Source organism: Pleuronectes platessa, chromosome 20 (genome assembly GCF_947347685.1).
Source record: "Pleuronectes platessa chromosome 20, fPlePla1.1, whole genome shotgun sequence".
Taxonomy (NCBI): domain Eukaryota; kingdom Metazoa; phylum Chordata; class Actinopteri; order Pleuronectiformes; family Pleuronectidae; genus Pleuronectes; species Pleuronectes platessa.
The window spans coordinates 1,466,376-1,490,672 of record NC_070645.1 but is presented as its reverse complement, the minus strand read 5'-3'; the positions used below and the strand labels follow the sequence as shown (position 1 = coordinate 1,490,672).

At 38.2% G+C, this 24,297-nt stretch overlaps 2 protein-coding genes across 2 annotated transcripts; one reads left to right on the top strand and one right to left on the bottom strand.

The window, feature by feature from the left end:
* Window positions 1-913: 913 nt before the first annotated feature.
* On the bottom strand, window positions 914-7,995 carry chchd7 (coiled-coil-helix-coiled-coil-helix domain containing 7). Its single transcript, XM_053412108.1, has 4 exons — window positions 7,659-7,995; window positions 6,409-6,459; window positions 6,191-6,289; window positions 914-3,880 (listed from the first exon to the last, which is right to left on the bottom strand). The coding sequence occupies exons 2-4, from the start codon at window positions 6,451-6,453 to the stop codon at window positions 3,776-3,778; spliced, it is 249 nt and encodes an 82-aa protein (XP_053268083.1). The 5' UTR covers window positions 6,454-6,459; window positions 7,659-7,995; the 3' UTR covers window positions 914-3,775.
* A 285-nt stretch (window positions 7,996-8,280) lies between these two features.
* Window positions 8,281-23,498, top strand: plag1 (pleiomorphic adenoma gene 1). The gene is made up of 3 exons (XM_053412107.1): window positions 8,281-8,434; window positions 14,125-14,481; window positions 14,688-23,498. The coding sequence occupies exons 2-3, from the start codon at window positions 14,234-14,236 to the stop codon at window positions 15,874-15,876; spliced, it is 1,437 nt and encodes a 478-aa protein (XP_053268082.1). The 5' UTR covers window positions 8,281-8,434; window positions 14,125-14,233; the 3' UTR covers window positions 15,877-23,498.
* The last annotated feature ends 799 nt before the right edge of the window (window positions 23,499-24,297 follow it).

The window sequence follows — 24,297 nt, the reverse complement described above, 5'->3', positions numbered from 1 at the left end:
ACTGTATGCAATATCAGTCATTTACATGAGTGGAGATGAGTATCAGTCATGATACTAAATAATAACTTCATAAGAAAGTACAACAAATGTGACTTACATGTATCCGCTGTGAGGCTCAGAGCCTGCAGCACCACACGACCTGACTACAAGGAGTTAACATGATCTCAGTTGTTACAGCTGATGTATACAGCTGATCTAAAACTGTGACTGTTCGTGTGCTTACTTTTTTACAAACCTGATTATATCTGTTCCCGTTAAATCTCTTCAGTGTGTCTCTTTCCTCTCTGTGTGCTTAGCATTAGCTGTGGACTGTTATTAACCTCAGTTAGCTCTGCTAACGTTAACAAACTACGTGCTACTACCTGGGGTTTGGCTCTGTTCCGTCACCACAGCGTCCTCCTCCGGCTAAAAGGGGGATAGGTTGGATTTGGATTGGGATGAAAATTTTGTTTTTATTAGGTTCAGTATGAAACATTATAAAGAGAGCAGTTTCATCATGTTCATGTGGCACAAAGTGGGAACACTCAGAAAACCGATACCTCATTTACTTTATTTCTGTAAATTAACTGATTAAATGAATAAATTGTATCTTTATTTACCTTATTCTTTCTACATCTCTTTTAGGATTGTACTGTTTATCTTTATCATTTTCATATCCCTTTATTTAATTATAGATGTGGTAAAATACCTCCTGGAATATCAAGATATTACTTTTAACAAGAATGGGAACACATGTAGTGAACAATTTGTAGGGATTTCATCTAATCAATTTAAATCAATTTAATTTGTATAGCGCTAAATAGAAGTAGCTATGTCATAATTCGTTCCAAGTGAACGTTTGCACCAAATCTGGAGAAATTCCTTCAAGGTGAGGTGTTACGTTCAAGAAAAGACGGACAGACAGACAACTTGAAAACATATCACCTCATGGCTCCTACCACCCCATGTCAGATGTCTCTGATTTATTAAGGAAGTCAACACTTAAAGACTTACAGCTTCAAATGATATCTGACCGGATTCAAGATCAGTCTGAGGAAGATGCAAAATACATCCCAACAAATATCACCTACATCCTACTTTTAAATCAAGGATAGACCACAGCTGAAATCCATCACTGTTGAGTTTGACTCCAACATCATTTGATTGAAATATGAAACATTGTTTTAGGCTGCATGTAAATAAAACTGGATGATGTCTACCTTTTAAGCACATAATACATTCATGATTAAATCTGCATATAATAAAGCAGGTTTAGTGAAAACTAATGAGTTTCATCATCTTGAGTTGAGGATATTAATGAGTTTTCCATTTCAGAAACAGAAAACCCAGTTCTGTTACTGTAGATAAAAGGTTAAAATAATTTTACAAGATTTAAGTAACCGTGTTTAAATATACAAGTCAATGATTAAATGTATGACATATGATTTTGATCTTCTGCTTTAACCAGCTCGCTGTCCACAGCAGGTTACGGCCAAATGTATTTCAAATTGTATTGCAATATACAGTGCTGTGAAAAATGTTTGCCCCCTTCCAGATTTTTTTATTTTTTGGCATATTTGTCACACTTAAATGATTGAGATCATCAAACCAATTTTTATATTAGACAAAGATAACCCAAGTAAATAAAAAATGCAGTTTTTAAATCATGATTTCACTTATTAAGGGAAAAAAGCTATCCAAACCTACCTGGTCCTTTGTGAAAAAGTAATTGCCCCCTAAACCTAATAACTGGTTGTGCCACCCTTGGCGGCAACAACTGCAATCAAGCATTTGCGATAACAATGAGTCTTTCACATCGCTGTGAGGGAATTTTGGCCCACTCTTCTTTGCAGAATAGTTTTAATTCATCCAAATTGTAGTTTCTTAGTATAAACGGCTTGTTTAAGATCATGCCACAGCATCTCAATCGGATTTAAGTACGGACTTTGACTAGGCCACTCCAAAACCTTCTTTTTGTGTTTTTTTAGCCATTCAGAGGTGGACATGCTGGTGTGTTTCGGATCATTGTCCTGCTGCATAACCCAAGTGCGCTTGAGCTTGAGGTCACAAACTGATTGCCGGACATTGTCCTTCAGGATTTTCAGGTAGAGAGCAGAATTCATGGTTCCATCAATTATGGCAAGTCGTCCAGGTCCTGAAGCTGCAAACCAGCCCCAGACCATCACACTACCACCACCATGTTTGACTGTTGGTATGATGTTTTTATGAAATGCTGTGTTAGTTTTACGCCAGATGTGATGCGGCGCACATCTTCCAAAAGTTCATCTTTTGTTTCGTCAGTCCACAGAATATTTGCCTAAAAGTCTTTGGGATCATCAAGATGTTTTTTGGCAAATGTGAGACGACCCTTTGTGTTCTTTTTGGTCAGCAGTGGCTTTCGCCTTGAAACTCTCCCATGGATGCCATTTTTGCCCAGTGTCTTTCTCATTGTTGAATCATGAAAACTGACTTAACTGAGGCAAGTGAGGCCTGCAGTTCCTTAGATGTTGTTCATGGGTCTTTTATGACCTCCTGGATGAGTCGTCGATGTGCTCTTGGAGTAATTTTGATATGCCAGCCACTCCTGGGAAGGTTCACCACTGTTCCAAGTCTTCTCCATATGTGTATAATGGCTCTCACCGTGTTTCACTGAAGTCCCAAAGCCTTAGAAATGGCTTTGAAACCCTTTCCACACGGATACATGTCAATTACTTTGTTTCTCATCTGTTCTTGAATATCTTTAGATTGCGGCATGATGTGTTGCTTTTTGAGATCTTTTAGCCTACTTCACTTTGTCAGACAGGTTCTATTTAAGTTATTTCTTTATTCGACAGGTCTGGCAGTAATCAGGCCTGGGTGTAGCTAGTGAAATTGAATTCAGCTTTCCAAAAAATGTTGTTTATCACAATTCATTCATGATTTATCATGGGGGGCAATTAATTTTTCACATAGGGCCAGGTAGGTTTGGATAGCTTTTTTCCCTTAATAAATGAAATCATCATTTAAGAACTGCATTTTATATTTACTCGGGTTATCTTTGTCTAATTTAAAAATTGGTTTAATGATCTGAAACATTTAAGTGTGACAAATATGCAACAACATAAGAAACCAGGTAGGGGGCAAATACTTTTTCACAGCACTGTACATTGGGATACTAGTTTCATCACCAATTAAAAAATGTAACTCTGCTAATTAATGAACAATGGATTGACTAAAATGAAAAAGTATTACATTACCAATTTTCTACCCAGTATTTCACTGCTGCTACTGAGTCCTTTAAATATAAATGTGCATGGTCACATATTTATATTTCTGGCTCAACTGGATTAATATGAAGGCTCTTCGCTGTATTTAGTCGTAATATCAAAGCTCCATTGACTATGGCTTTATGCATTCAGCATGCATGGACTTAACAGAGTTAACATACAGCTGTTGTCATCTCAGCGATGGTCAACTCAGAGTCCATGGTTATAGTTTGTTAAACCTGCTTTCTGGAACAGGCCTCGGAACTTTTTCATTAAACAAAAACAACTGCTTTAAATGATCTTTAATTCTTTTCATTATGTGTCAGTTCATGACACATTAATCACCTCAATAAATAATCCATTTCATATCTTGTCGCTCTGTAACTCCACCCTTCAGTGTTATTGTAGAATAAAGTCCATCTACAAATGTCACTTTAACATGAGCCGAGCTTGAGAACAGATCAGTATACACCCAGCCACTGCTGTGTCGTAGCATCACGGTTCCTGGGCCTACTGCTCTTTACAGTGTCTTTGTGTGTCCCTGCTGACTCTCAGTATGGTTTGCCTCCGATAGCAGCAAGCATCTCCAGCCTCTCTGCAGCAGAGGGCATCTCAGGTTTCACCCCGTTTCTTCTTCTGTCCACCATTACGTTGTGCTGCATGGACAAACACAGAAAAGATTTCAATTAGAAAGCCATTACATAATTGACTTGCTGATACCATTGGTTTCCATATCAGGAGAAAATTGCATGACTACTCGCACTGGAAGTAGATGCAGCAGTAAACGTTTGCTACAAATTTACAAAGTCAAAGTACATTTTTAAATGATGACTAATACTCCTCAGACAGTTTCATATTTTAATTTAACAAAATGGATTTTAAAACAAAGATATAGAAAAGCAAAAAGATAAGAGCAATCCAGACAAATAATTAAATAAATAAGGAGATCACATCAACTAGACAATGCAGATCATTAAATCACAATCTCCGTTGCAGAAGAATGATCAGTCTAACCCATTTGTAAAATTTCTAAAAACACATTTTCACTTTGTTATTATAGAGGATTTAGTATACTTTATACAGTAAATATTTGGATACTTTGCTGAAGGGAAAAGCTGTTTAAATGTTCCAGAGTTTTCTTCATTCCCATTGTATTTGCTTCTTTTACCAGTTACCTCGAAGGTCCAGGGAAGAAAAATATAGTTTTCACTAAAATTGTAACTTAATATGATTACGCTAGCAAACCGATTCAATCAATATGAGAGAAATATCTTATCACCCTAGTGCATTCTCAAGAATTTAGTATTATTCCAGCCAGAGTATTTGACGCATTAACAGCAGCAGCAAATCCCCAAGAAGACTCAGGTGAAGGGTGATTCAGCAGGCAGAGGTAGGATGTTAAGTATCAATTAAGCATAATAATACAGCAGGGAAAAAGTCTAGGAAAATAATGCTTATGTGTGCAGAGATACCATTATGGTTATCTTCAGTAGTGTGAAGTAAAACAACTCAAGTAAAAGTATTGTTATTAGAAAAAAATCTACTCAAATAGAAGTAAAATGTAGTTAGTCAGTTAAAATTCACTCAGAGTTAACCTTACTAAAACATATTTGAAGGGCGGAGGAATTAAAACCCTAGATGCTGATAATGATACATGATTAAAGGTATTGAAATAAAGAATCAAACAGCCCCTAACTTCTTATTGAAATAACAAAAGAATAAATCAACAGAAAAGTCACAGATGTATAAACAAAATAAACTTGTTGTTGATAATTTCCTCCTGGATTTAACAATGACTCATTTGTTGCACTTATCTGTTTGAATGTCACTTTGTGAATCTTACGCACCTCAAACAATCTGCACTTAATTAAAATCACTGATGAGTGTAAAATGTTACAAGTCCATTGAGCCTCTCTGGTCTTGCTGTTCATTTCTTTGAGACTCTGGTTTAATTACTTGTTGATCACGGCTGGAATATAAGAAAACCATTCCGGAGCCAAGGAAAAATTATCTTTTTTGTGGACAGATCTGACATGAGAAGAATCTCCTCTATTACTTTGCTCTGTTACTTCAATCTTGGCCATTATTCTGGAAATCTTTTAGAGATATCGCACAAGATTGTGAAAGTACTGAAGGGATCTACTTGGGTCTTTTAAAAAAAAAAAGATTAACTGAAAAAAGATCAGGAACTATTGCTTGAGACTCCTCTCTTTCACAAATTTCAGACAAACACGTGACACCTCCATGACTTCTGCCCCTCATTGTGCAGATGTCCTGACCAACCAGTTGCTCATGCAGCATCAAAGAGGGAAACATTGCTATCTCCCCAAGCATTATCAGCTGAGCATTATACCTGAGGACACGTCTTTAAAAGTTGTTGCTGTGTGGTTCACACTACATGACTGACCCACGACAAGGGGTCACACACTACATGATCTTTTCACCTGGTAACAGAATGACACATCAAGCTGGAGTAAAACAAATGAATCAGCGGAGATTCATAATTTGCTTTGTGCGGTTCATGCTTAAAACATAGCCTACTACTTAATTTATTTCTAAAGGACTTTGCATAAGCGCTATATGCAAAAGACAGGGAGGCACCTCAACACTGCATGCACCTCACCACTATCACCATACTGTGCGCCCTGACTGGCTGCAGTTGTCACCGATTTGTTTAGATATTTAGTTGCTACAAGTAGAGTCCGAGTCGTGTCTGCAAGCTTCTCAAATCATTTCATTGAGTTCACTCACAGCAATTGCAAACTGCTGATTGAACCCGGTCAGGCAAAAAATTGTGTAGTGTGAACTACGCTTAAGCAAGCCACAGGTATGGCTACTGAGTGAGAATCACAACTGAGGACTGATGATGGCATGTTATCAAACTGCATCTACATGTTTTGCTGAGATTTATTTTTGATTCAGTGTAATAACTTTGTTTTCTTTGATGCTGGAGAAAAGACACTTACCCAGTATTTCCTACAGTCCTTATATGTCTTGAAATGGGCTGAACACTTGCTCTTATCATAGTTGTTGACGTCCAGACACTTACGGGAGGCATCACTTTGCTGAAAAAGAGAAGCATTTGCAGCAACAGAAAAGGATTAGACATTTAGAGAGAGTGTCATAAGCCAACAGTAGGAGGATGTTTGACACAATGCAGGATGTCAAGGGTCAGTAATCTTACTTCGATACATGGGTTTATGTCCTGGTTCCGAACTTTCTTTTCCATCTGGACCTGTGTACAGACGGACAATATTATACATAAGTAGAGTCCAGCTTTGTGTGCGAGTCATGCTTAACTGAGGTTTGGTGGCATTCATTTTATTATTATCGCTTAGCTCATTTTAATTTATTGAATATATTCGTGTTTTATATAGACACAAATGTACCATTAAAAGATGTAAATCAATTTAAATATCATTTTGCAATTTACTTTCAAAACGTCCTTTTACTAACTAAATAAAGAATTAGTTTTCATCTGAAAAAGAACAAAAAAATTCACAGAAATGATTGGCTGATGCACCAAAAGAATATCAAGAGCAGAGCTATTAGAATTTTGTTGACAGTGAAATTATATCCTATACTTTATTATAGAAGCAAATGCATTGAAAATAATTTGTTAATCTGAGTGCAAACATTTGAGGATGAAACCTCGAAGCAGGGTATTTATATTTATGCTACAAGTATATTGAGTATCAAACAAAGATATTACAGAAACCTGCAGCAGCCCTTCTTATAATAAAACTCAAAATGTTTAGCTAAGTAGTGTAGATGAAAAATCGAGGGGAAGTGTTTTGACCTTGGGCCTTTAGGGTGCTGAACTAAAACTGCACCAAAAAAAGACAGGGGCCATTGTTGCATTCCATCTCTTCACTAATTTCATGCCATATCTCTAATGTATTCCCCCGTCAAGTTATTTGCTTTTCTGTACTGCTGTCATGATGACTCTCACCCAACGTGGACACAAACACTGATGTATGTTAAAAATTCACATTTGTCAGTAATTTCGACCCAACTACAGTGATTTTCTAATGTTTACATTCCCATTTCAGACAGGTCCCATTAAAACATATTAAACGCTCTTTAGTTCAGGTTCAGTGAATAAAATGCATCACAATCTATTTTACCTGATGCAAAAACACAATTTCAAAACTTTGTCATATTAAGTTACAGGATACACTGGGCGTGCTTATACAACACAAACACATGTGCACGTTGTACTTCAATGTAAAAGACAAAATGACACCGACTCACACACTTATTATTACAATTAATATGCCCTCATCATGATGTACAAACTGTGTGACTGGGTGAAAAGCTGTTCCTTTAGTGAACCCTCACCACCCCGAGCACAGTACCGTAGCTGACCTTCAGTATTCAGTGTTACCAAACACGTAGCCACGTTATAATGTGATACAGCTACACAACACCTACCTTTTATAAATGCTAACTTTTATCCGGGCTTATGAATCGTAAACGGGCCGTGTGTCCTCACGAGTGAAGGTTATCCGGGCTTTTAAAAGAGCACGTTTAAAGACCGCTTCCTGTGTCCAGAGGAGATGTTGACATATACAACTGTGTCTGTGGATAGCTAGCTAGGCTCCTGCTCCACGAAGCCAGCGGACCGCTTTACTCTACATGGAGCTAACTAGCAGAGCTAACTAGCAGAGCTACACTAGCATGTAGCCTCCCCGTCATGCTCGAGACGAGGCTCGTTGATGTTAACAGCGCACCAGGAAAATCACCCGCTCCGTCACCGGCAACTGACAGCGACGTCGGCCAATGGCAACCTCTGAAAGCTAACCACGTAGATTGACAATCCACCGAGCGAATAGGACTCCTTGGCAGACATGATGGTTTTCCTATCGCTGAAATTTGGACGAAACCAAGTTGAAACGGTTGACAGCGCGTGCAGCAAGTCCACAAAATGAGTTTTATTAAAAGGGACTGTGTCGGACATGGAGGTGAGAGTGGCAGCGCTCCATGCCAAATCAAAAGGCATGGGGGGGGCGGGTCTTTCAGTGGGCGTGGCTAAAGCCTAGTGCGGTTGCATCGCAGCGCATACACAATGGCTGCTCGAAAGAGGGGAAAGCAAACAATTTTCAGGCCCGCCGCGTCTAGCAAAAAATATGAGAAAAAAATTATTAAAAATTCGGAAAATAGTTGAAAGTGAAGAAAAACTCAACAGAAAGGATGTTAAAGCGTCCGGGGTAAGTTTGATGTAAATTAAGTAAACGGTTACACAGTTCTTGAATTAAAATATCGGGGTTATTTAAATTATGAGAGAGGGGTGAGCTGGGGAAAAAGTTTGTGTTAATCAGTACCCAGTTTGGGACCACAGAGAAAACCTAGGGAGGCACAAGTAATGAAAAAAAATTTAAATAAATTGTGTCACTGGTGATATTAGTGTCACGGTGAGTGTCCACGAACATTGAAGAGCACGGGGATCGGTGGAAAGAAGGGAAGTTGTGTAAAGTTGGAAATAGCTTCCACACAGTTTATTTTTTTATATAAAAACAGCGGCAGTGCGGTGCTCGCCGACAGCAACAGGCGCACACGGATTCGGCAATTCTGTCATTTTTCCTGCTGTGTGCACTCACGTTGATTTCTGCCTGATACAGCTACACACTTCATCATAGACCTTGTCAGCACGTCCTTATCGATCCAAGCATCTCGTTTCCAAAACTATATCGCCGAATGCGAGCATGTAGCGGCTACACTCCTCTTGTCATGCTGTTTCACTTTTAGTCTCCAAACTGTATCGCGTTTCCATCCTATGCAGCTATCGATCCCGGCGACACACGGCTGACACTTGGGCTGTGACCGACCGGGAGGGTAATAAACAAGACACGGCTTGTAAATAAAGCAGCAAAATGGAGGTAGATCTTCAGGCAAACTAATTTTGAAATGCCGAAGATGTGCGTGTGCAGCCTGCGCCCAACGTGTCACACACACAGACACACAGCTTGTTTTAGTAGCAAAAGTCAACTTGTGTTACGGTGTGATTGCTGTGGCAGGTTGCAGCGAGCACGTTGGGAGTTTCTCTTTACAATATGTACTCGAAGTGTAAAGCTGCTGCTGCGCATAACTCAGTATATAGGGAGCCTGTCATGTCAGCACGGAGCTGTAAACACGAGCTGCTCGTCCTCACATGCTTCAACGCTGCGGAGCTTCTCCTGTCGCACATTAGTTGTTGTGGCCAGTGTGTTTGTGTCGGCGGTGTGAAAGTAGATCTTGAAACAGTTCCTGAGAGGAAGTATGTTGTCAGTGTTGGCTCGTGTCTCTGTTTACACCTGTCCTACACCTTAAACCGTCCCCACGCACCATGTGACATTCAGTCACTCTGCAGCTGTTATGGTGTGACTTCCAATGCAGTCGTTTCCATACTAAACGGTTACTGATGCCACAGTTTTGTGGAAATGCACCTGGTTTGGAGCTGATGTATTTCTTGTCCTGATTGTTGTATTTACACTTTAATGCTGCTGATGTCTTGAACATGTGTTTTCTGCTAAATTACAACTATTCCCGGATCTATATGTATGTATGTATAATGTCTTATATTGTCGCAAGATTAACATGAACTTTATAGTTGAGACATTGATTTATGTTACACTTTTAATTTAAAATATTTGAACTCAAAGCATTAGAATTTGGAAGAAAAAAGCTGTTTCTGTCTCTTTTGATAAATTATTAGATAGATTACATACAGTTAATCACACCATCAGCTGAAAGCTATTATTATTACTACTATTGTTGTTATTATGATTATTGTTGTTATTGTTGATATTAGCAAGATCATCTTGAAGAACTGCACCTTTTACCCAGGCAAAATATGAATTACACAATATGTGCTATAATAATGATAAAACATTGCAAAGTAATGAGAAAACAATTATAAGATTAATTTTATTTGCTTAAGATTTGTACAGATCTGAAATTGTTCAGCTCTCTAGAATTTCAAGCACTTATTGAGGAATAATTAGTTATTAATAATTTATTTAGTGTAGTTCTTTTTTATTATTGAGTTCATTTCTGCTAGACATGCAGGAATCACCTATTTTGATTACTCTTCAATAGCAAGATGCTCAAAGATTGATTCCAAGCAAACAATTTCAGTTAATAACTGAAACATAAACCCTTTTCCGAGTAGAAAAAAAGATTATGGGCTATCTGCTGCATGGAGAAATGCATGACTTAAAACCAATATAGATAAATTATTTGTTGGCTTGTTGGTTATTCCACTGGTTAACTATTGAAACGTTTTCCACCAAACTAGACATAGGGATAGGGCCTGGCCCTTTGGAAGAACCCATCAAAAGTTATTGCGGATAAGGGGCAGATCCAGGATTGTTTTAACATTTTTTAACAAATAAATAATTCAGGTTATTAGGCAATTTCTATTTTCTTTTATATTTACTATGATTACAATCATGTGTAGGATATGCCCTCTATTGAGTGACAATCTATTTTAATATCCTATAGATGTCCCAGAGTTAATGCAGATTGGGTAAAACCTTTAGCTGATAATTTGTGACTTTTTAGTGTGGTGTGAATTTTCAATAATACAATCTGAGAATGTATGATGACAGATGTCGACGTTTCCTGTACAGTTACATGTATTTGTGTTTTTAAAACGTGGTTGGGTTGAGATAAGAGCTTCAGAAATTCTATAGATTTCTTTGTCTGAAATACATAAGTAAATAATTCATCTTAATTTATGTAATTTGTTTTGTGCATATTGGGAATCCCAGACTTCAGTTCAGAGGATTAAACCAGATTAATGTTAAAACAAGTTGGACTGGGACACATTTTTCAGCGTATGTATTCAGTAAATAAGATATTTATTCTGAATCCCAGGAAACTGGGGGTATTAAATATGAAAACCCCAAAATGTGAATCTTTCAACCTTTACATTGTGATAAAATCACTTTTGTGTCTTGTCAAGCGCATGATTGACCATTAGGGGTAGTTTTTACAGGTGCATTGCAAATAGTGTATTGCATCATATCTCTTGGTGCACAGCGTGTAAACCTCTTTATACTGTCTCTTTCATCTGGTCCCTCATCTATCCAGCAGACGCTGGTGTCTGAGGAAAGTGTTGGCACTTTTGAATTAGATGCATCTCCAAGGCTTTCCTCCAGGAATTGCCTCCTCTTGAAAGTCTTCTGCTTCCAACCTGGGTTCACCTCCATCCACACTACAAAAGCGTTGTAGGCTCACACATGTAGGATGTTGTGAAACAGAGCCGTCATGCAGTGATTCTTTTACATGTGTATGTGACAGTAACCTCCACAAACAAAAAATAATTTAAATAGTCAGCACATACAAACAATTTATCATGTCTCACATAGTGACTTATTAATCATTTTTCAGTTCACCAGATTTCAAAACGTATCACATTCAAATAATTAGAATGAACTTGTTCTGGCTCAAGAGGTATAGCGGGTCGTCCACTAACCAGAGGGATGGCGGATCGATCCGAGTCTCCACCATTCTGCACTGGCAGTGTATGAGTGATGTGAGATAGAAAAAGTGCTGCTCATAGATACACCGTTTAAATGTGTGTATGAGTGGCAAAAATTGTATTTAACATTACTTTTAACACCATGACTTATTTATAAAAACATCTAAGTAAAAGTATGTGATGGAAGCATTGTACTATATCAAGGTGGTCAATGTTTGTTTCGGCTCCTGCTCTGCTGTTCTGCTCCTCCCTCATGCACATAGCATCATCTCTGAACTGTTCCTCATTCTTTACTATTTCTTCAACGTGAGATTCTGAGTCTTTGATTGGAAGGTAAGAGTCTCATCAGATCCCTCTTCAGTTGTCTCATGGTTTGGATCATATTCCTTGTAGTCTTTGTTATTTGTTCATTGTTATGCATAGAATGAAATGTGGACATTTTCCAAGGAAGTGACATGTACCAGAGCTGCAAGAAAATAACTCTACATGAAGGAACTTCTAACACTACAATATTTCAATAAGCTAGGTATAATATTTTGTCTGGGTGGTGTGGTTCACATAGAGGTATGTGTGTGTTTGTGTGCGTCTGTGTATGTGTGTCTGTGTGTGTGTTTGTGTGAATGCAAACTTGTAGGGGAATGGAAATATGTCCATTTGATGTATGACATGTTCCTAAACCCAAACTTTTTACACTTTGCTCTTACTGTTGGCCTTATTATTTTTAATGTGGCTGTTAATTCTTTACCACAGAGAAACAAAATAAGTGTGTGGATGGTGGGTGGTAAATTGTATGGCACTTGGCAGTAACTGCTGTATAACCTAAAACATTTATACCTGCTCTCAGTCTGAATCAAAGTCTTCACTTTTAACTGCTTTATTGTTTGATGCCACCTGACAGTAGCAGGACATGAACAGTTATTAAACCCCCGCCTCTTAGAAGATATGTTTAAACACTTTTAGTTACTACAACAGCAAACATGTGTCGATTGAAACAGGTTGCCACCTTAGGATTTTGAACTTAGTTGGGTCTGTCAAGTCACAAAATGTTGTTACCAAATGTAACATATTCCTTTTCTTTTTTTTGTTATAATTTACCATACTGACAACTTAAACCTAATCTTTCTGTATATAGTATACATAATGGACTATATTTACACTGCACATTTCTAGTCCTATCATTCACTCAGTGCTTTTGATACAAGTCACATTAACCCATTCACACCCATTTTGTTGTAATATATAATGCACCTTTTTTCACAGTTGGGTGGCAATATGGGATTCAGAGCCGGGGTTTGAATCACCCAACTTCTGGTCGGTGGACGGCCCACTCTAGCTCTTGAGCCACAGCTCATTGATTAGTGTTTTTCAACAGTGCAATGTGGCCATTTGTTATACCCAAGTACATATTTGGGAAAGCCAAAGTAGCATATAGTAATCCTTCATATGAGACCGAGGGTTCTGTGTCAGCTGAGGGCTCACAGAGGGACAACTGCACCAAATCCATGATGTTGATGTGCAGAGACAGTTATCAGCTGTCTCACTGTCTCACTCAACTGTTTAATGTTAACATACAGGTATGAAGGCAAACCAAGAAAAAAGCTTCATTGGAATTACCACGCACACCATGTAAATACAATGCTGCTTTAAGTTGAAACATACGAAGATATATGAAGAGGTGTTGATTCAGCTGTATGATTATTTTTGAAAATGTATAGTTTGTTGTGCTGTTGAACTGTTTTGCATTATACAGAAAAGTATTTTGTTATGTAGCCTAACTTCATTGAGGGTTTGGTTTCTCTTCTACTGTTCTTTTGCAAAAATATTATTGAATTAATTTATTTTGATTTGACGGTTAGATGTAGACTATACACAGATGTTGATAAATCTAATATTTCAATATATATTGCACTAAATCATGTTAGTTAGACATCATGATGTTGTAGACCCTTGCTTCAGGACATTTTCTCTATCTGGACCTAAAATTAAATTTATGTGCCTAGGGATGGAGGGGTGAGAGGTATTCAGTTGATTGAATATCACCAGAAGCCAATAAATCCTACACACTGGACTTATAAGGAATAAACAATACATAACCAAACAATAAATAATATCTAAGATATTAGAAGAAAATTATAAAACTAATTAAATATAACAATGGAATAACATTTTACACACTTTAATCACTATGGTGAGTAGATTCAGCAACTGGGGTTATACTTTATAAAACTGCACGTTTAAAGAAACATCTATTTCAGCTGTTTCTTCACTTACTATATTTTTACCTCACTGAATGTCACTTGCTACTGTTGCTACATAAATCCAATTCCCATGCTAGTATCATCATTTGATCTTATGGGATATTAAGAGCAGCACTCATGGTTCCATCGCTGTTACGTGTAGTAAATAACTCACTCTCTCTCTGTCTGTCTCTCTCAGGCCCCTGAGTCCGGACGATGTTGAGTGCATAAAGCTGGATAGAATAATTGCATCAGATCTAGTTGTGCACTCTGTATCTGTCCATGTAGCTGATCTGCCTTAAGGTGCCATGGCGACAGGGACCCAGGGCCACCGTGACCACATCTTGGAGAAAGCCAAGCTCACGCCACCAACAGGGAGGCGCAGGAGAGCCGAGGGGAAGCCGAAGAAGAACTTCCCCTGCCAGGAGTGTCAGAAGGCGTTCAACAGTCTGGAGAAGTTGAAGGTGCACTCGTATTCTCACACAGGAGAAAGACCCTACCGCTGCTCCCACCCCGACTGCACCAAGGCTTTCGTCTCCAAATACAAGCTGCTACGGTACAGTCAAGCAACAGTATATAACAGGCTGCAGCATGTGTCTTTTCTCTTAATCTTTGGTAACATAGTGCTTTGCAGTAATCAGAATGATGTGTTGATGAATACTAGTTCACATGTATTAAGGGTTTGTATAATGTAAAGCATGCCTACCTAAAACATGATTGCAGGAAATCTGATTGCTTATACAATGTGTCTTGTGTTCCAAGGCATATGGCAACTCACTCGCCAGAAAAAAACCACAAGTGTTCATACTGTGAGAAAATGTTCCACCGCAAGGATCACTTAAAGAATCATCTACACACTCATGACCCATACAAGGAGGCATTCACCTGTCAAGAGTGTGGCAAGAGCTACAACACCAAGCTGGGCTTTAAACGCCACCTTGCCCTCCACGCTGCCAACAGTGGAGATCTCACCTGCCAAGTCTGCCTGCAGCCATTTCCTAGCACCGGGATTCTTCTAGAGCACCTCAAAACACATGCTGGCAAGTCCTCTGGCGGGACCAAAGAGAAAAAGCATCGCTGCGAGCATTGTGAGCGGCGATTTTATACCCGGAAAGACGTACGACGCCACATGGTGGTGCACACCGGACGCAAGGACTTCCTTTGTCAATACTGTGCCCAGCGCTTCGGTAGGAAGGACCACCTGACACGTCACATGAAGAAGAGCCACCCCCAGGAGCTGCTGAGGGTAAAAACTGAGCCAGCTGATTCGCTGGAGCCCATTGTCTACGACTTGGCTTCTGGGGACATCAAGGGTGAACTCCCTGGAATGCTGACGCCAAGGCTCCACCAGCTCAACATGTACACAGGCCCCATCCTGGACACAGAGCCCTTCCCCACCCCCACACACCCCTTTTCTTTAAAGTACCCGCTGGGCTCCAACTTTACCTCATACACCGTCTCCTCACAGGAGCGGGAGCAGAATCTAAAGGGAGAACTGGAGACCTACCTGATGGAGCTGCAGAGCAGCATGCCCTCCTCATCGTCTGCAGCCCAAGAATCCCAACTCTCCTCCTCCAAACTTGAGTTGGGGCCTCAAGTTGGCGGGCTGGAAGGAGCAAGCGAGGAAGTGTCCTTGTCCAAAAGATCCACTTCGGTCGCATCAGCCACTGCAGGTGACTCTCTGGCCTCATCCTCCTCTCTGATGGACTTTTCACAGCTTTTTAACTTCCTTCCACTCAATGGGCCTCCGTACAACCAGGCAGGGGGCAGCGGGGGGCAGGGTGTTGCCTATCAACCCAACGAAGAGCCCACGCCTCTCGTCCAGCTGCCCCCCCAGTCCTCTGAAGGCCTAGAGGCTGCAGAGACGTCGCTTCAAGGGCTCCCCTCCTCCTTCATATCCAACCTGAGCACACCCACCACACTGCCCCGATTCCACCAAGCTTTTCAGTGATCCAGTATGTACTGCAAATAGCACACATGCACTCTTAACACACATGTACTGACACGCATGTCAAGCTCCACAACCACAAAGGCAGAGAGACACTGAAGCAAGATGCCAGTAACACATGATTGGTGATATTAGAAACTCCCTCCTGGAAATATAACAACATGCGCAGACAGTACCACATGCAGCAGACACAGAGCTCAGGATATGATGAGCACTGACAACACACACAGATACAGAGCTCTCCACACAAGGTTTGGTTTAGTCCGTTTTCTAATGGTAACTATTAGGATGTCTTCTTTGCCCCTATCAGTTGTATTTAAGTTGGCTAATCACACGTTTCCCTAGTGATGTGTTTAATAGCAGACAAATTATTCTCTAGATCTTAAATTGCAGCGCAAGCAACAGCTCTCACAAACAGGTCAGCACAGCTCAGGTTCATACTTTAATAGATTTCAGTGCAGCACTTCTCTGTGCACTGCATTACCATCATCAGTACAAAAATCCGCAACACACACATTGCTGGAGTATAAGCATTTTTCTGCAGTAATGTGAACCTGTGACAATAAAAATAGATCAAAGGTGAATTAGAGGAACTTTCACTAAGATGAATGACATAAATGAGCTTAGTGTGCAGATTCTGAAATTCATAATGTTTTTCATTTGAACACATCGAACAAACTGATGCTGTCAAGCTTCATCTTACCTTTGTTTTAAACCGTGATTTTAAAGGACCAGTCTGTAGTTTGGGTATGTGTTTGTTAATTTGCACTGCTTTGGAGATACACACACACACACACACACACACACACACACACAAAACATCAGGCTGGTCCTTTGATCAATCTATAAAAAGAAGTTCATCCACATTCACATGATCAAACACAAGGTACTGAGTAGGAACTATTGAATGGCAGCATTACAGCTTTACAATTAATCTTGGAGAGCTTTGGAGGTAAACTCATCAGTACAAACACCAAGGGCTGTCATTCTCTTGTAATCCCCTCTAAAGACCCATTCCACCACAAACGTATAGCTTACCTAGATGGAGAGGTGAGATCATTCAATCAAGTGTGAGCGGGCACCAGGTTCCACATAGACAACTGAATTGTGATGATTTTGATTGTCAACTGAGATGCTCCCCTTGTTTGGTTTTTCCGAAAGTTATTAATGCAAGAAATCACAAACTATCATCTTCAGAAGGAGATAGACCTCTAAGAAGTGTAGTTGGTAGGACTGCCCTTTTTTTCAATGTTGGACTGAAACCTTTAGTCAGGATTGGGATGCAAAAGATCCAGAAGTTGTATTTCATCATCATAGAATTGAAAATTAACATTAAGACGCAAATTAGGTACTGCGAAAAATTATTAAGGTGGCCAGGGGGGCTGAATTTGATACTCTGCTTTTATGGCAAATATATGAAAGGATCTGCTCTGATTACGAAATATTTTTTGCCATTCTATATGTTAGAGACTTAGGCGTAGAATACAATCATTAAATAGGCCAGTTAAGTTTTTTTCTCACCCAGTGTGGAATAATATGGAACTCCTTGAGAATATATGAAGTCCATAAAATGTTATGTGAAGCTGCCACATTTTGCTGCTATTTTGATGATTTAGTCAAAGGAATGGGATGTGAAACAGGCAAATGAAGAAATAATTTATGAGTGAATGTTTCACTGCCTGGTGGTTATTCCATGAATGAAAAAATTCCCAAACATTTTACTGTTCACAATCAGGTTACTAGTTTGCCCTCAGTCAACCGTCCACTGCCACAAGTTCTGACTTCCTCTGGTACGGCTCCACTTCATATTTAGATTAACATGGAAACTTAAAAGATATGTTAGTCCTGCAAGTTTTATGTGGAAATCTATGAACATGAACTTTAACATTCATTGAAAAAGTAAGTGAAATTGTAAAAAAGAAACATGCTAGACACATGTTGCAACTTAGACAGCTGGAAAGAATGGAATGGAATGGAATCTGGAAGATTTTAGCAAATACATTATAACATTATTTCGTAAACTTAATCATGGTTAAGGTTCATCTGAGTTTTATAAAGTGAGCTATTCACATATACATTACAATAGCTTCCAGTGTTGCTTGTATCATCATGTAAATCATTGATTCATCATTGGTAATTTAACATCAGAGTGTTACTTTGTGAGCCAACAAGCTAAAAAAAACAACTTTTCAGGAATGAATTCCGTGCTTTAACATTGTGGTGTACATCTTAGAGTCTGCTACTTTTTAAGTGTTACTGAACCTGAACAGTCAACATTGTCCCATCCTTTAACGTCCTCTAGAAAGGCATTTGTACGAGCAAAGCTGCTTACTGGTGGGTGACTTTAGTGTTTTTTGGGTTGATCCTAGGTTAAATATATAGAACTGTTTGAATGTGAAGCAGGACAAAACTGGAAAAGGGCTGAGATTCGCAGCTTATATTATACATAAAGTTCATTAGGCCAAAGCACGCTTCTTTTAAATCAGCTGTCTCAGTAGTCTTTCCGGTAAAGCCTTAAAGGACTGTCATTTCAAAAGCAGTTCAATATGTTGATAGAGAAGACGCACATTCACTGAATGTCCCCACGGCCTTATCTATCCATGCACATAGTTTTACCTCTGAGACTTGTGCTTCTACTCCAAAAGATTTGAGGTGAAATGGACTCATTTAGCCCATGAACCTTGTATTGACAAAATTCATATTATATAACAGGATTTTATTTTACTTTCATTATATGGTGTAAAAACCTGGGCCAACCAAGCCGAATCTATCTACATGGACGGAGACCACTTGAGGGAAGATATTTGTTTTATGATTTATGTGAATAACATCTTTAATTTCAAAACTTAAAAAATAAGCTTGAATCAATCTTTTAAGGGACATTATATTTTGGTGTGTTCATCATCTGTTGTTCTTATTTAAATGTTAGCTATTATCTGCAGTCAGTATGGGCTTCCACCAGGAGGTGGTGTGTTCTTTAGCATTATCTGAAGCATTTGTTAACTCACAGAATTAGAGTTGAAGTTAGAGTTGAAGCTGTATGTATCAAAGCTCCATCCAACATGACATTCACCTAATTTGTTCAGAAATAGTGATGAAAGGAGATGAGCTGTAGCTGTTGTTCAGCTCTGATGGGCCCTCAGTCATCAGTGCCTATCTTAGCTTCTTTCAACATGAAGTCAGTCACTGCTCAGTCATCACTCTGGACACAGTCACACTCAAACCATACGTTTCAAGCAGATGTGCCTTATTTTTCAGGAAATACAACATATGATTTACAATCAATGTGGGAATTCCATGAGGGGCTTTAAAAAAAACAACTAGATAAATAACAGCTGTGTTTGAACAGATGTATTTTTTAATTGTTTTCCACAGGTTAGAGTTACATGTATAACTAACTTCAGCTTTCACCTCGAAACTTCAAGATTCTGTTAATGATTCCAACATTTGTAAAGATGCTGGAATTTTGCATAAGACATGTGGATTTTTGGGTTTAGAATGTTGTTATTCACACCGTGTGAAAAAGTATAAACCATCAATGGTGTGTTGAAACAAGCAGATACTTATTTATAACGTGAAAAACGTTCCCCGGAGATGTTTTCTATCAAAATACAAACAGAATCAAACAGGTAAACTACCGTCAACACTGATGCACTGCTTTGAAATGGCATTAGCAACTGCCATTACCTCTATTGACTGTGTTTAGATGTAGATTTTCTCATGACTGTAGAGCTGCATTTAATAGCTACAGCTATTTTTGCTCCTATAAAGTTGCCTGATTTGGGTCACCCTCATTTGTGGGCCCAGCACTCTGCACATCACTTTGTGATTTGTTTTCATCACCATTAGCAGATTTTCAGGTCTGACACTATGACAGACACCTGAGAGTCGCAGCTTGTTACTGGTAATCAGGAAAACTCTGAATCATGAAGTAACGTACGTGTAGACAAAGAATGGTCACATAGAATGCTGAGGTCGCAAGTGTTAGGGTAGGTTCCAGTGTCTGTGTTATCTAGTTGTTATCTATGGGCTCATGAGTGTAGTCCCTGTTGTTATACACTTTACTTTGTGCTCACAATCAGAAGCCAGCTCAGTGGGGCTGGTCATCAACTGAAATGTTTGTGTAGCACATAAACATCATGACTTATTCTTTGAAGTAGTTTCTGATTTCAATCTAATTGTGAAAAGGTATTTGCCCCTTCCCCATTTCTCCAGTTTCCGCTAATTTGTTGTATTTAAATCAGCCGAATAATTTTAAGATATAGAAAACATGAGTATACGAAAAATGGTAATTTCACTTATTGAAGGTTATTCAAACCCTAAATCACCCATGTGAAAAATGAATTGCCCCCAAAACCTAATAACTGGTTGTGCCACCCTAGGCACTTAACATTTGTAATAGCTTGCAATGAGTCTTTGACATCGCTGTGGAGGAAATTTGGCTCACTCTAATTGGTTGGTGTTTTTTTTAGCATGACGTGTGCATTTAATTTCTTGCCACGGCATCTCAATTGGATTCAAGTCAGGACTCTGACTTTATTTTATTTCTTTTGAGCCATTCTGAGGTCGACTTGCTGGTGGCCTGTGGATCGTTGTCCTGCTGCATAATCCGACTTCGATTGACCTCCTAGATGAGTTGTTGAAGCGCTCTGGGAGGAACTTTGGAAGGGCGGCCACTCTAGGAAGGTTCACCACTGTCCCAAGTTGTCTTTATACCGGTTCTCACCGTGTTTAGAGTCCAAGAACCTTAGCAATGGCTCTGAAACCTTTCCAGAGTACTGTAGTTAGATTTCAATGGGGTTGTTTCAAATCTGTTCTTGAATTTCTTTAGTTTATGGCATCAAGTTTCAGTTTTTAAGAGCCTGATGTTTAGATTGAATTTTTTTTTCATTATCATGCCTTGGTTTGGCTTATTAGAAAATGAGGGGTCAAATAACTTTTTCCCATTAGGCCAAACAGTGTTTTCCTTCAATAAATGAAATTGTCATTTAAAAACAATTTATTACCTTTATTTTGGTTTACATAAGACTAATATTAAAATTACTTTGATCATATGAAACATTTAAGTGTAACGAATTTACAGAAATTGAAAGAAATCAGAAGGAGGCAAATATTTTTCAAAGTACTGACTGTGCATCAAAAAACTACTGGGAAAGCTCAGTTTTGATTAGCTGCTAATTCTAGACTGTATTTTACTAAGTTAAGGTTTGACATTGAAAATATATCATTTGACCAAAGCTCCATACTTTGGGCACATGATGAGAAGTGAGCAAACTACATATGAATTGAGCAAGGTCAATTTGCAGATGAAGGCCATGAGATACTGCTCAAAAGAGTAAACTAAATATATAATGTAGACCTTTATCAACATATTGACACATTTCAGTAACTTTCCAGCCCTATTACAACATTACTGAATGATGAAATGTGACAAAGGTGAAGTCAGCTGATGTACATTGTTCCACAAAACAACAATTGTACGTTTTATCTGTAGAACAGAAAGATCATTGTATACTTGTCTTCTCTATTCAAAAAACATTGGACTGCACACTATGAATGTGAACATCACCGATTACAAACATTTTTCCCTTCAACTGCAGCAGTTAACAGATGGTGCATCTGAGTTACATGAAATGTTTGATACATATATTTAACCCAATAGTGTTATCATTTACCTCACATACTCATCTTGCTTTTGTGCTCCAGGATTTAAAAATGATGATGAACTAGAAGTGTTAAGCTCCCCTGTTTTCTTTGTGAATGATGGGACTTGATGAGACATGAATAGAGTCAATATTTTTCTGGCTTGTGTGAAATATAGAGTTGAATGTGTAATGCAAAGCATTTATGGAACTTTGCTATTTTTATCTTGTCAAGGTTTGAGATTTTACAAGTGTAACTAGCAAACCTCTCTCTCCCTCTCTTTTACATATATATATGTATACGTATATATGCATACATATACGTGTACATGTACTATATATAGTAATAATAGCACTTTTTGAACTGAATGCCTTCATTTCCTACAATCCTTTTTGTCTAAAACCTTTATTATACCATAGATATATATTTAGCTCTTTCAGAGAACAATAACATGTAAATACAATATAAATGTTTTATTTTTACAGGTACAATTTTGACAGTGTTTTGACATCAAAGTGTAATTTTGCTTTACTTGCACAAGTGTTCTGTGTGTCTCACTGAGGAGGCTTTTATGTACTCTTATGAGATTTAGTTTTTCAGTGGGCCTTCTTGATTTTAAAACCGCAAGGTTAAGTGAGAGCACAGGCAATAATGAAGCTTAACCGGACAGTTATTTAGCGCTTAATTGTATCATCTTGTTAAAGTTATTGTTAAAAATACAAACAAGATATATGTTCAATTCCTCCCGGGGTGATTTTGCCCTCTTCTATCAGCATTTGACCTAAAAAATGTGACTTGATTTCTTAGAGGTTTTTCTTCAACTGTACAATCAGCTGTTTTGAATTAATTTATGTTTGTATGATAGAATCCAGAGATTTGATGGGGGAGTATTAAAATCAACAAAATATGGATCAAAATTGAAAGTAAATAAAATCTAAACTCATTTGAGTTGGGTATCAGATCAAGTTCATGATTCTAAAGCAAAACTAAACTGTCCTTGACAAAGACATAGTAAAAACACTATGTGTTCCAGAGTGGGAACCACAGACAGCAGATGCTCTTCGGTGAGAGGCACAGACATTTAGCAAATCATGTCAAACTTTTATATAAGCTTCATTGGTACCAGTGAAATTTATTGAATGTGTATGTAAGAAACACTGCAATACTGCAATTTATTTTGGTCTTGGATCAAGCTGCTAACATACTTCTAAAGCTCCTTAAGGTGCTACAGACCTCTTTTCTAGTTATTAAATGTATCATTTGTACAAACAAAGTATCCAGTTTAGCTGAACAGTTGGCATGTGTGTGCCTGTTTGTACTATATAGCTACATATATTTCCTTGTACTGTGATTTTTGTAGTCTTTTTACAGACTTGCCTGTAAATTCCCCCACACGTCTCCCCCCTCGACCCCCTACCCACCCTTGTGTTTTGATATTTGGAATCTGACTCATGGTGGGAGATAACTCTGAGTGATGTGCACTCAGCAGAGATGCAGACATCTGTGCTGATGCTGAGAAACACGACTCCATGTGATGCCGTTCAAAATTAGCAGAGGAAGTTCAGAGGCAAACTGCATTCCAGCCATGTTGGTTTTGTTATCAATTGCATTTCAATAATGCCATCCTGTTTCAATGATGGACTCATTGCTAATTCTCAATATTTTTCTTCAAATCTATTTTACAAACTACTGTTGTATTTTTATAAATAGGCAAAGTATTTCACATAAACATATATATAAGTAAATATATATGTATGTGTTTATAGGTTGTGTAAAATAAAAATGAATGCTGCAGCTTTTATCCATTGTGTTTGAAACATTGACATCATCCAAAGAGGCAGATTATTTATTGTCTGGCAGAGTAACCTGATTGGATTTACATACCTTGCTGCTATGAAGGAGAAGGCCTGCAGTCATAAACTCCAGTGTTTTACACAATGTAATGAAAGTTTAATAAACATAAGAGAAGGATCCAACTGTCACTATGTCTGATCATTTCTTTAAACATGTCCACATCTACCACTGATCTTTATCTGTGAAAGTCGGTGGTTCATCGGGGGATTTTTATACACACCAGGCCATGTGAACTAACTAGTGTTACTGTGAGGTAGCCTAATAATATAATATAAATAATATATAATATATAGCTAAGTGGATTCTCAAAAAGTCAAAGCTGAAATGATTACTGTGCATGTGTATGTGTGTTAGACTGGGTCAATGGAGAAGAAAATAGATATTTTTATTACAGTCACATAACTAAAAGGTGTGCAGTGTGTCTTCTATCCATTTATCACTATTATTTATACCTTACTTACTTTTTTCCTCATTACAATTTAGCATACATTATTCACCATGTAGTTCACATTAAAAAAAGGAATTTTAAGAAAGTAAAAAAATTAGCAAATATTAACAAGGCAAAAAGCTATAACAATGGAACGCAGAAAATAATCTTCTTCCCCGAGCAGTGGAAGAAGATTATTTTCTTTATTTTAAAAGTAAAGCCACTAACACAATTACTTGATTTCAGAATCTTATAAAATGGTGAACAGCCTTTATTTATATAGCACTTTCTGGCCTTAATAACTACTTAAAGCTCTTTACATTACAGTTTTCTGCCATTCACCCATTCACACACACCTTGTCACACATCTTCACTTTTCGACGTTGAACTCTGTATACATGTTTCTGGCTTGTGTGTTTTAGAGAGTGGTTTTATAAAAGTTGAGGTGAACCAATCCTAAAAGTCAATGTTTTACTTAACAATTCAGACATGTAGACTGG